Raw genomic sequence first — 13,226 nt, 5'->3', positions numbered from 1 at the left:
TTAAAATAGTAAAAGTTTTGAGAAGAAATGGAGATTGAAAAAAGTAAGGATTTCAAAAAAATAAAAATTGAAATTGAAATGTTGGTTGAAAATATTGTCCTAACCCATCAATCCTTAAGTCACGTGGACTTATGAGCGTCATGTGAACTTGAGATGATATGAGGGTGTTACATGTTCCAACTCTTATTACAACATACAAGTTGTATATATTTGTAGATTACAAATTATAATTATCCTTGATCGCTACGAACTTTCATTAAATATTCACCGTCGATGACTTTGGTCTTCGATCTCTACCATTGATGGCTTTGTCTTCGATTTTCACCGTTGATGACTTTGGTCTTCTATCTTCACCCTTAATAATTTGTATCTTCAATTTCCACCATTGATGACTTTGGTCTTCTATCTTCACCCTTAATAACTTGTATCTTCAATTTCCACCATTGATATCTTCTAGTGTCTTAATACTTTCTAAATTTTCATTTCTCCTATCACCATACAATTAACCAAAATATTATATTTTAACATTTAGTAAAAATAATCTATTAAAAGATTATTTCTCAATACTTTGTTGAAGATATTTTTTGATAATTCAAAAATGGCAATGTTAACAATGATAAAAGTCCAATTTTCTGTTGTTAGTTTGGCAATATTGGTTCGTAGTTATAAAATGACCATTATCTCATGCATGATTCATCGATTTCTATTGAAGTTATTAATCTTGTAATAACTTGAAAAGAAAGTACATGAAGAAAGAAAGAAAAGATGCTGAAAAAATCTCAGAATCTGTATTGATCGGTTGCAAGAAGATTACAAAAACTGTCTAACTTGTAATTACCAGCTACACACACATATATATAAAAGGAGAAACAAAAAGAAATAGCAGAAACAGAAAAGGAAAATAGAATAACAGAATTACAATAGAATAACAAAAGTTTGTTAGAAGCCTTGATCCAATACTCCCCTGTCAAGATGGGAGGAAGATGTTATCATTGCCTAGCTTGGAAATGATGCTAAGAAAGGTATTTCGGGGTAAGGCATTGGTGAAAATATCTGCAAGTTGGTGGTACTTTCTGACATGTATGAGCTTCAAAATCCCTTGAGAAACCTTTTCCCTGACAAAATGTAGATCAATCTCTAAGTGCTTGGTCCTCTCATGAAAAATGGGGTTTGAAGCAATATGGATTGCTACTTGGTTATCACAATAGATAGTAGCAAAAGGAATTCTAATATTGAAATTAGTAAGTAAATTTCGAATCCAAGTAATTTCACTAGAAACAAAAGCCAAGGACCTGTATTATGCTTCTGCTGAGGACCTACTTACTGTCTTTTGTCTTTTGGCTTTCTAGGAAACCAAGGAATTTCCTAAGAAGATACAGAAGCCAGTGGTTGATCTTCTACTTTCAGGACATGATCCTTAATCTGCATCCACATATGCATGTAATTTTGTGTCTAAGTTGGCCCTAAAAAGAATACCTTGAATAACAGTGTGCTTAAGGTACCGAAGTAACATGTTAGTAGCATGCATGTGGTTCGTATAGGGGTTGAAGACAAACTGACTTAATTTGTGCACACAATAACATATATCTGACCTAGATATAGTTAAGTACAAAAGCCTTCCAACGAGTCGTCTGTAAGATCCTGGATCAACAAGCTTAGTTCCCGAGTTAGCTGTCAATTTGTTATTTGCTTCCATAGGAATCGAAGATGGTTTGCAGGCAAGCATTCCACAATCTTCTAGGATAGACAACATGTAATGTCGTTGACACATGAAAATGCCTTCTTTTGATCTAGATAGCTCTTGGCCTAGGAAAAATTTTAGATCTCCCAGATCTTTGAGTTTGAAGTGCTCTTTCAAAATAGTCTTAGTTTTGGAGATGATTTCTTGACTTGGGCTAGCTAGGATAATGTCATCAACATAAACTAAAATTGCTATAAAATTATCTTCTTCTCCTTTAGTAAACAATGAGTAATCATACTTAGATTATTTGAATCCATTTCTGAGTAAAGTATTGCTGAAAGCATTGAACCAAGTTCTTGAAGCCTGCTTCAGTCCATATATTGATCTATTCAGCTTGCAAACCAATGGTGCATTGAGTGCCTTGGTGACACTATGTTTGTAGCCTTGTGGAACGTTCATGAATATTTCTTCTAAAAGAGTGCCATTAAGGAAGGCATTGTTGACATCTAGCCGAGCTAGATGCCAACCATTTGATGCTACCAGAGATATCAGTAACCTTAAGGTAGTTATTTTTGCCACAGGAGAGAAAGTTTCTTGAAAATCTAACCCATATTGTTGTGTAAAACCTCTAGCAACCAACCGAGCTTTATGTCTTGCCACTGTCCCATCTGAATTCAGTTTCAGCTTGAAAATCCACTTGCAACTGATAGGTTTCTTCCCTTGAGGTAAAGGAACAATGGTCCAAGTGTTATTGAGCTCCATGTCCATCAACTCGATAGATATAGCTTCTTGCCATGGTTTATGCTTGATGGCTTGGCTATAAGTTTGAGACCCATAGTTTTTTGAGATTTGGCAAATGTAGTGTTTATGGGAATCATAAAGTTTTGAGTAGTCTAAGTAATTTTGTATAGGGTAGGTGACTTTATTTGTGCTGGACACATTGTAGCAGTGATAATCAGTGAGATATCTTGGAGGGTTTGAAACCTTGGTAGACCTTCGTAGGGGTTCTTCAATAGGGATATCAGGTTGAATAGTGGTAGCAAGATCTAACTGAGCAGGTTGAGGAGTATGTTGTGGTGTTTTTGTGATGGATGTGATATCTGTGTCATCTGAGTTATTGGAGGTGATGAGATTAGGAGTGACATAGGGGTCAAACAACTCTTTGTCACTGTTGTTGGATTGCTGGTTTTTGAAAGGGAATATATTCTCAAAGAATTTCACATCTCTGGATATAAAGATTTGTTTAGTGGACAGGTTGGGAAGCTCATAACCTTTATATCCTTGAGAGTAGCCAAGGAACACAACTGCAATAGCTCTAGGTGAGAATTTGTGTTTGTTGGATATCAGAGTGGAGGCATAACATAATGTTCCAAAAGTCCTAAAATTAGCATAGTTAGGAAGTTTAGCATATAAAATCTCAAATGGTGACTTGACTTTCAGAATAGGACTAGGGGTCCCGTTCATCAAGAAAACTGCAGTTTTGACACATTCACCCCAGAATTTTAATGGTACATAGGATTGAAACAACAAGGCATGAGCAATATTTAAAATATGAAGGTGTTTCCTTTCTACAACACTGTTTTGTTGTGGACATTCTACACAGGAAAATTGGTGTAGGACACCTTTCTTTGAAAAGAAATTTGAAAAGGCAAGCTCTTTTGCATTGTCAGATCTGAACCTTTTGATAGTGGTTTTAAATTGGTTTCCACATATGATACAAATTGTGGTATAATAAAGAGACAATCAGATTTATTTTTGAGAAGGTATATCCAGGTGAACCTACTTTTATCATCTACTAATGTTAAAAAATATTTGAATCCACCAAAGGTAACTTCCCTAAAAGGTCCCCAGATGTCAGCATGTATTAAATCAAACAATTCAGCACTAAAATTGTTTTGGTTAGTGAAAGCTAATCTATTTTGTTTAGCAATGGGGCAGACTTCACAATGAAATTTGGAATCAATAAAGGATATAAGAACTTTATTGCAAATTGCCAAGTTTCATATTTAACAGCATTGCATGATTGTATACTAGTATTGTGAAAAAAAGACTTAGGGAAATCGAAAAGAAGTAGTCCTTGATGCTGTCTAGCAGTGCTAATCCTCCTCAATGTCTAGAGGTCACGAAGAACAAAACTATTAGGTTGCATAGTAAACTGGAAAAAATTGTCATTTATCAAAGACACAAGGGACAACAAGTTAAATCTAAATGTTGAAATAAACAACACATTGTGCAGGAAGATGTCATCGTTTAGTTTTATGCTTCCTATCCCTTCAACCTTTACCTTGGTGGAATTAGGTAATAAAACATGAGAATCATGTAAACATTTAAAAGAATTAAATTATTCTTTCAAACAACATATATGTGAGATTGCTCCTGAGTCGATAATCCAATAATGATAAGATTCATTGAAATCAAAACTAGTATTCATGCATATACCTGAAACATTTGTGGCAAGAGTATCAACACTGTTCTCAGTTTTCAATTGATTTGTCAAGAAGCTAATCAACTATTGACATTGAGCAATGGACAGATTATTCGTGACACCTTGACTTGAGGACTCATCATAATCAGTTACCTGATTTACAGTATGCTGAGGCTTGTTCTTGAAGTAATTTGGAGGATAGCCAACAAGTTTGTAACACTTGTCTTTTGTATGACCCAACAAGTTGCAATGAGCACATTGAGGTCTCTCTTTCTTGGGATTTCTACTCTTACCATTAGTAGCGTTCTTGGTTGTAGAATTGACAGCAAAGGCCATAGTGTTAGAGTTTAGAGAAGGTATGTGGTTGACAACAATTTCTCTTTGTGCTTCTTCTTGAATAACAAGAGAAAAGACATTACCAATGGGGGGAAGAGGATCAGAGAGGAGAATCTGACCCCGGATTTGAGCAAAACAATTGTTTAAGCCCATTAAAAAGGACATGACATATTCAGATTCATTGTAATCTAATCTTGCAGAGTTTGTAACCCTTCACATTTGCATTAGAAGGTTGGTTTATAGCCTGAGATTTCTTCCCAAACCGATTTTAATTTGGTGTAGTAGGTACTAACATCATCATTTGCTTGTTGTAATGACATTAACTATCTTCTCAATTGGAAAATTCTTGGACCATTCTTTCTAGAAAACCGTGTTTTCAAATCGTCCCAAATTTCCTTAGCCGTCTTTGCAAACAAGATGCTAGTAATGATATCTTTATAAACAGAATTATAAAGCCAAGAAATGACAACATTGTTACCACGAGTCCATGCAGCATATGTAGGATCGGTTGTGGTTGGCATCGAGAGGGAACCATCTATGAAGGCCACCTTGTTCTTCACCGAAAGAGCTACCATCATTGCGCGGCTCCATGTGGTGTAGTTCTTGTGATCAAGAGGCTGGGAGGTTAGGATGAGTCCTAGTCCATCCGAATGATGTAGAAACAGTGGATGAGAGGGATCTTGACTGGAATCTTTAACTTGTTCTGCCATGAATCCAAAACCAAAAAGCTGATGTGAGAGTGATTAGGAGAAGAGAGACAAAAGGGGAAGATCACAGGCCCAATAAGGAATATGATCGTAGATATTCTTTTTCATCTGATACCATATTGAAGTTATTAATCTTGTAATAACTTGAAAATAAAGTACATGAATAAAGAAAAAAAAATGCTGAAAAAATCTCAGAATATGTACTGATCAGTTGCAAGAAAATTACAAAAACTGTCTAGCTTGTAATGACCAGCTACACATGTATATAAAAGGAGAACAGAAACATAAAAGGAAAACAGAATAACAGAATTACAATTACAAAAGAATAACAAAAGTTTGTTAGAAGGCTTGATCCAATAATTTCCTCGAAGAGGAAAGAATAATGGTTGCGCGAGGTTGTATGGTAATCTCCAATGCTTGCCTCCGTAATTGTTTTCCTTTAAAAAAGATTATGTCTAGTGTTTTTATGTCTATGGATCTGGCTAAGGTTGCTTTAATGTGTTGCCGTTAGTAGTCGTGTCATATTTTCATGGATGAAGTTGCCACTTTGTTCTATTTGAGCGGTGAAATGAAAAAATGGGGACTGGGGAGGTTGTGAACATGATCTAAAAGTTAGAGCAGTAAAAGGTTGGAACTTGGAAGTTAAAAAATGCATTTTTCTTTTCCACATGTAGTCCTTTTAAAAAATATATGCTTTTCAAAATTCCATTAAAAAACATTAACCATTTATTACTTTAGTATTATATCCAATGGTGCAGGAAAATTGTGGCACCGTGTAAGACTTGTTCAACTGTGGCATGCTAGAAGTCGTCATACCAAACACATTATAACTCAATGATATTCTCGAACCCGTTTAACACAGGAAATTATAAATTATAAAAAAATAAAGATATTATTGATTAATATGAAAACATATATTTCATAAAAAATATTAATTAACTGATAATAAAAATATTTACTACTATGTTGAAATATATTATTCTTTGATTTGATAAAAGCAAAACTAACACTCAAATTTTATAAGAATTTAATTAGAACGTATTGATAGAGTTAAAAAAATTAGATAATATTATATATACAAGTTTAGCATATATATACATATCTTAAAAAGTCATTCTAATAATAGTTTTTACTTAGTTGATAATTATTTTACACTAACAATTTAATTCAATCATAAAAATTATAATCTATAATAAATTTATTAATTTTTATAATAATTATTTTATAAATTGTATATGAGATAATTTTATTAGTTGCCAAATGATAAACCTTTATATTAACAATACATAAAAAAAATAAACTTTGTTAAAAAAAATTAAACTGTTATTCTAGTCATTGGGATTATACACATTACTGACATTAGCATATTTAGCTTTTAATCGTTACAAAATCTTCCTTACAAAGAAAATGATATATTTTATAAAAATCAAAATATTTATTTTTTACAAAAATCCAAAACAAAAACACACCATAGTTAATATCCACACCAAAACGCACAGCTTAATGGCTTAGTTACTACAAAGCGTGCCCGAGAAGATGTTGTAGTATTGGAAAAGACTAAAGAGTCCTTATATGTGGAGCGTTAGATATAGAGAGAGAAAGATAAGATTTTGAAATATTTGTCTAATTTCCAACGGCTACTTCCTATTCTGCTTCCACTTCTTCTTTTTATTTCATTTCTCTGCGTTCTCTCCTCACTCTTCGAAATCAAAACACTCTTTATTTCCTCTCTCTCAATTTTTAGATTCTTTCACTTTCTCTTCGATGGATTCAAAGCAATTCGATCGCGCGAGTCGCAAGGTTCGGGTCGTCGCCAGGATTCGCGGGTTTTCGGTGGGTCCCGAGGCTAATTCCGAACCTTCCGCTTCGAGAGCGGTGGAGTGGGTTTCGGTGAACCGCGAAAATTTGGATGATGCCACCATTTCCTTCGGAGATCAATCTTCCAGGTATTGTTATTGTAGTGCTTTTGAGTTTTGCAGTTTTGGCTTGGTGAATTTTGTTGAAAGTGGAAATAAATTGATTGAATTCTGAGTTTTGAGGGTTTTCGGTTTTTGAATAGTGTAATGTTTGGGTAAGCTGAATAGTAATAGTTCCCCCTAAATCTTGAGGGTTTGTGGTTCTTGAATTGTGTGATGTTTAGATAAATAGAGTACTTCCCCTAAGTCTTTGAGGGTTTGTGGTGCTTGAATTGTTTAAGGTTTGGATAGAGTTTTCACGAGTCATAGCTGACTAGTGAATAGTAATACTTCCCATAAGTCTTGAGGGTTTGTGGTTCTTGAATTGTGTAAGCCAAGGTTTGGAGAATTAGAGTTTTCATTACTAGTTAGTAATACAACCCCTAGATCTTGAGGGTTTGTGATTCTTGAATTGTGTAATGTTTGGAGAATTAGAGTTTTCATGAGTCATAGCTGGATAGATACTTCCCTGAATCTTGAGGGTTTGTGGTTCTTGAATTGTGTAAGGTTTGGACTTTCCATAATTAGTTTTCATGAGCCATAGCTGAATAATATCATATCCCCTAAATCTTAGGGTTTGTGGTTCTTGAATTGTCTAATGTTTGGAGAATTAGAGTTTTCGTGAACCATAGCTGATTAGTAATGCATACCCTAAAGGTTTATGGTTATTGAATAGTGTAATGTTTGGAGAATTAGAGTTTTCATGAATATAGATGAATAGTAATAGTAATACATCTTTTTAGATGAAATATATAAAAAAAATAAAAATAAAAAACGGATTTACATTTATAATCTTGAAATTTTAAGGTCTCTTACGTTTGGAAAGTTGAATTTTCTTTCTTTCTTTTCAAATTATTATGAATAATTTTCTTGTGGGTTTGATTTGATGAAAGTGGAATCGGCACTCATTTGATTTGATCTTTGCTGTGTAGTCGGTATTTGGTGGACTATTGCTATAAGGAAGATGAAGATAATGAATTGATATATTCAAGGGAGGTGAAGCCTCTTGTGTCTGCAGCTTTTGATGGTCATAACTGCACTGTTATTGCACATGGTGCTAGGGGTAGTGGAAAGACGCACATAATTCAGGTTTGACTCACTTAGTCATTATGTTAGTTTTCTTTTCTTCTTTTTTTTTTTGATTGGGGATCAGGGGAGTGTTTATGAAGAATTTTGATTGGTGATTTCTGTGAAATTGTATTTTTATGCTAACAATTACTCCTTGGCTGTTCAAGGGCTCTGCTGAGAGACCAGGTTTGGCAGTGCTTGCTATCACTGAGTTTCTTTCAGTGACTGAGCAAAATGGGAAATCCATAGCTGTTTCTTTCTATGAGGTTGATCATCAGGAGCGACCCATGGATTTATTAAATCCAGAGAAGCCACCAATTTTGGTTTTTGAAGATCGTAGCAGAATTCAGTTTAAAGGACTAACTCAGGTAGAAATCCTTTTGACTATTTCAGCTGCTCAGTTTTTTAGACTAGAGAAAATGGAGATTTCAAAGTTGGAGAGTAGAAAAGTAAAATGGGGGCTTTGCATTGTGCTTTTGTCTGCAGGTTCCTGTGAAATCCATTGAGGAATTTCAGAATTTGTACTCCTCTGCATGTTTTGCACTGAAGGGAGCTCCCAAAAAAGGAGGCTGTGAACGTGTTCATAGAAGCCACATGGGATTAATCGTGCATGTCTTTTCCCATAATGGAAGTCTTCTCAGCAAAGTGAATTTTGTTGACTTGGCATGTAATAATCTTTGCTCAAGTGAAAGATGTTAAATAATCTTTATTTTTGTGGCTCATGTAGACATTTAAAATTTGACTAACAGTGTTGTACTTTTTCAGCTTATGAAGATGCTAGAAAGAAAAGTAGTGATGTCTCCTGCCTTGCTGAGACTAACAAAATTAACAAGTCAATTTATGCCTTATTGAATGTTTGTCATGCTTTGAGTACAAATGAAAGTCGTGTTGCCTATCGGGAAAGCAAAATTACACGCATGCTGCAGGATTCCTTGAGGGGGACTAGCAAAATTTTGTTAATTTCATGCTTGGTAATTATGACTGGTTAGTTTAAGTTTTCTTTCCTCATTGTGTGTCAGTAATTTAACTTTGATTTTGGTCTTTTCTGTATTGTGAATTTAGAACCCATCATTTTGCCAAGACACTATTTACATGGTTAGCTTGGCATCACGATCGTGTCATTGGATTCATCGGGCATCTTTAGATTCTACCAAGATAAGTGCAAGTTCAGCAAAACAAATGGTGAATTCTCATAAGAACCAGATACCTAAAAGTGTTTCAGGAACAGCAAAGAAATTATATGGTTCTTCTAAATTACTTGATAAAAAAGTTGTTGTTGCAAAGAAGTCTGCGATAAAAGGAAGGTTTGTACTGGGATTCTGTACGTATATTATTAGGTTTTGTTATTTGTATTTTTATCAAATTGTGGATATTGACTTTTTCTTATTATAGGAAATTGTTTGATGAAGCCAGCAACTCTGCTACTAAAGCTGAGAAGGTATTATTAGACTTTCTTCTTTTCTAAATATTTTATATTGTTTTTATTTTTTTCTAAAACACATGAGAAGGAACAATTTTTTTTTTTGTTTGGCTCAAAGGAGGAGGGGTTGGCAAGAACAAGTATGTAGATTAGAAATTTATTTCTTATTGATATAAATTAGGACATTTTTGAGGTGTGGAGTGTATAGAACTATTCATTTGTAACTATGTGAAGTGTCATTAATGGATTTGTTTTTTTTGCTGGAAATTGCTATTGCTCATGTTACTCAAGCATCAAAGCCTTTATTGGTGATACATCTTTCATATTTTATTTTCTTGTGCTGTTGTTGACAAACAAATTAGGAAGCTCAATGCATCAGTTGGTATCAAACGCAGGACAATTCATTGTCAGAGACTGGAAATGATGTCATACTCAACTCTGGAGTGGAAAAGAACACTGGAAATCATGTTGTAATCAACTTTGGAATGGAAAAGGTAATAAATAATTTACCTTAAATCCCTAGCATTAACAAAACGTTCACAAAAAGAATGTTTTCAATTTTTTCCCCAGACATCTTGTTTCATAGGAGATTGACAAATGTTTTATGCAGGATGACTCATTTTCAAAAGCTAGTGAGAACGGGAAACATATGCAGGATGACTCTATACAGGATGATTCATCTTTGAATGCTAACATTGAAGTGGAACTTAATCCCCTTGCTGATGAAGTAATTTTATCAATGCTATCACATCTTCCTTTTTTCTTTTTTCAGTTAGACATTTTTAAAACCTATCAAAACCTTCTTGGTACAAAAACGTTAGCATGGTCGATACCAGAATGTTTTGACTTAAGTACAGAAGACACCTAATAATGTACCTGCTTGTTTGTTTATGTAGGGCATTTTGGTGGATGAAGAGGATCATCAAAAGGATCCTTATGCTAGTAATTACTCTGAAGCATTGTCAAAAATAGTTCAGGAAGGTTCGTTAATTGTGATGACTTTCGAGGGATTGCTTGACTGATCGAATGATACACAACTACATTGATTTTTTCTTTTTTGTCATTTACAGACCATAGCATGAACAAGGAGAACAACAATTCAAGGGCAATTGGAGATCATTCATCGGCTACTATTAGTTCACCACCTATCAGTTCTCAGTTGCGGGATCTTTCTAATAGTCTTAAAATGCTATATTCTTCAACCCCATCATGCATGCAGATACCAGAAAAGGAGCCCATTCCACTTGATATTGTTGAACCAAAAACTCCTACAATTGAACAAAACATGAGCATTAACAGATTGGATGCAATGAATGCCAAAAGTCCCTGGGAGACATTCAGCATGCGAGGTTCTGGAATGAAGGTAAGATCCATTCAAAATATTGCCAAATGATTATATTTTAGTGTGTCCTTTATTGTTTTTAACTTGCAATTTATTTGAACTGCAGAGTTCTCTTGTTCAAGAATACCTCAGGTTTTTAAATACAGCTAACAAGTAAGTAAACATGTGGTTGTCATAGAGAATATATTATTGCCTTTAAATGAGTCAGCATTTTATGCCTACTATGAGAAACTCATCGGTTTATCTTTTGTTATTTTATGTTCTAAATATGAACAGGGAGGAATTAAAAAAATTGAAGGTCAGGAATACTTCTACTTTTCAAATGTTAAGATGATATTTTTTTCTAGTGTGCCTTGGATTATAACTAATTGAACTTTTTCCTACAGGGAATTGGAGAGAAGAGAGCTACCTTCATACTTGAACTCCGAGAAGAATCTCCAGAACCTTTCAAGAGTGTATGTCCCCATTCTTAGTAAATTTTCACACTATAATTTTTCCTTTATCAATTATTTTTTACCGGTTAAATGTGTTTATACATTTGCTGAAAATTTTGTGATTGTGAACCAACTTTTAATTAACAGCTGGATGATTTGAAGGATATTGGGCTTTCAGCAAAGCAGGTATCATTCTCCTCACGTTCTTTCTAAGTATTTTATTTTTGTTTGATTATCCATTAGTAATGTAAAAAAAATCAATAGTCATTGACATGTAACTATGATTGTTTTAATTTTCACACAGATTAAAGGAATAATGAAGAAGGAAGTCGGAGAGCTTTTCAGTTAGTTATAAATGTATTGCTGGATTTATACAAGTTTCCAAGGAGAATCTGTATTGGCAACCCAAAGTTGCCCTTGATATGTGTAATATTATGAGATGTTCCTGGACTTGTGTAATATTATGAGATGTTCCTGGACTTGTGTAATTTTATGAGATGTTTATTTGGATGTAGAAAATGATATGAAGAAGGAAAAAACGTATATTTTGTTATAATATTGTTATAATATTGTTATAACAGATGATATTTTACCATCTTGTCATTTTAAGGGGAATAAGACTTTATCTCCTTAGACAAGTTCTCTATTTTAAATATTGTGGATGAAAATTTAGTTATAAGTAAAACTCTTGAAAGAGTCTCAGTATTTTGAAGAATTAATCTTTAATTTTCCGTTGAGCGATATTTAGGGTTAAAAAAAATCATTGTGCTTTTCTTTAGTGCTGCTAATTTGTTATGAAGAGGGATTGCATGAATCATACGAATGAATAGAATAAAATTAAAAAAGAAAAATAGTTAGTAATTATATGCATTTGACGGAAACAAGGGCAGTGTATCATGAAAAATATTTTCTTATGAAAAAAAATCACTTATAAAAGAATGGTGTTTGGATAAAATACCCCAATAAAAGTTATTTGAACTTCTTTAAATATTATCAGATGCTACTAATAGAAATAAATAAATTGAAGTACTAGTCAAAATATAATCAGATGCAGTGGGGGAGAGAAATGAGATTGGAAAACACAGGCTAAAAATTTGGACAAAAATATTCTTATAAAAACCTTGGAACGACGATGTCCTTCCTTCTTTCTTATGTTATACTCACATCACATTCATCCATTCCGGGGCCGTGCCTAAAGAATAAAAGGTCTTAAGACAAAAAAATTTGAGGTGATCATCAATTAATTCTAATATTTCATAATAATTAATAGATAAGTTGCTAATTTATTTAATCTATTTTGTAAGATTGTTGACTTTAAATAAATTTTTAGTAATTCTAATTTTAAAGATTTTCTTCTGGCTGTTATAACTGTTACATGTAAATTAAGATTAACACAATATTTTTCAATTTATCTTCACCTAAAATTTTAGATTTTTTGGATGCAAAATAAATAAAAAAAACAGTTTCATATTGTAAAAATTGTTCAAATTAAATCCCAATAATAAAATTATTATTAGCTTTGATTAAATTATCTTAAAAAATGATAAACTTATCTTTAAAAGACCATATTCAATTATTAGTTTTAATTACTGTATTATTTAATGTGGTCAATCAATAGGCCTTTCCATAAATTAAAAAAAAAAAACTAATAGGCCAATACAAACTGCACATTTTTTTAGTTATTTATTAATTAATGAGTGATATTCGTGATATTTTTAATAAACATGTTGCATATTGATTGATGTCTGAATTGAAATAATACAAAACGTCTTTATATATGTTGACATAAAATTATTTAAGAATAAACATAATCAATGTCTATTCACGAAAAAAAAAGATTGAAGGCCTAAGACACTTG

At 33.1% G+C, this 13,226-nt stretch overlaps 1 protein-coding gene across 2 annotated transcripts; it reads left to right on the top strand.

Annotated features, from left to right (window-relative positions):
* The first annotated feature begins 6,795 nt into the window (after positions 1-6,795).
* On the top strand, positions 6,796-11,937 carry LOC114366881 (kinesin-like protein KIN-10C). 2 transcript variants are annotated; one of them, XM_028323905.1, is made up of 16 exons: positions 6,796-7,095; positions 8,037-8,193; positions 8,340-8,540; positions 8,659-8,839; positions 8,938-9,143; positions 9,235-9,476; positions 9,565-9,610; positions 9,955-10,086; positions 10,203-10,319; positions 10,489-10,573; positions 10,663-10,955; positions 11,041-11,087; positions 11,211-11,232; positions 11,321-11,389; positions 11,516-11,554; positions 11,673-11,937. In XM_028323905.1, exons 1-16 carry the CDS (start codon positions 6,914-6,916, stop codon positions 11,715-11,717), a joined length of 2,064 nt encoding a protein of 687 aa, XP_028179706.1. In that variant the 5' UTR covers positions 6,796-6,913; the 3' UTR covers positions 11,718-11,937. The 2 variants fall into 2 exon arrangements, with proteins under 2 accessions (XP_028179706.1, XP_028179708.1); XM_028323907.1 differs by having other exon boundaries at positions 9,988-10,086; positions 11,673-11,907.
* The last annotated feature ends 1,289 nt before the right edge of the window (positions 11,938-13,226 follow it).

Source organism: Glycine soja, chromosome 9 (genome assembly GCF_004193775.1).
Source record: "Glycine soja cultivar W05 chromosome 9, ASM419377v2, whole genome shotgun sequence".
NCBI lineage: Eukaryota > Viridiplantae > Streptophyta > Magnoliopsida > Fabales > Fabaceae > Glycine > Glycine soja.
Note: the sequence above shows the minus strand (reverse complement) of the source record. Positions and strands in the feature narration are given on the sequence as shown.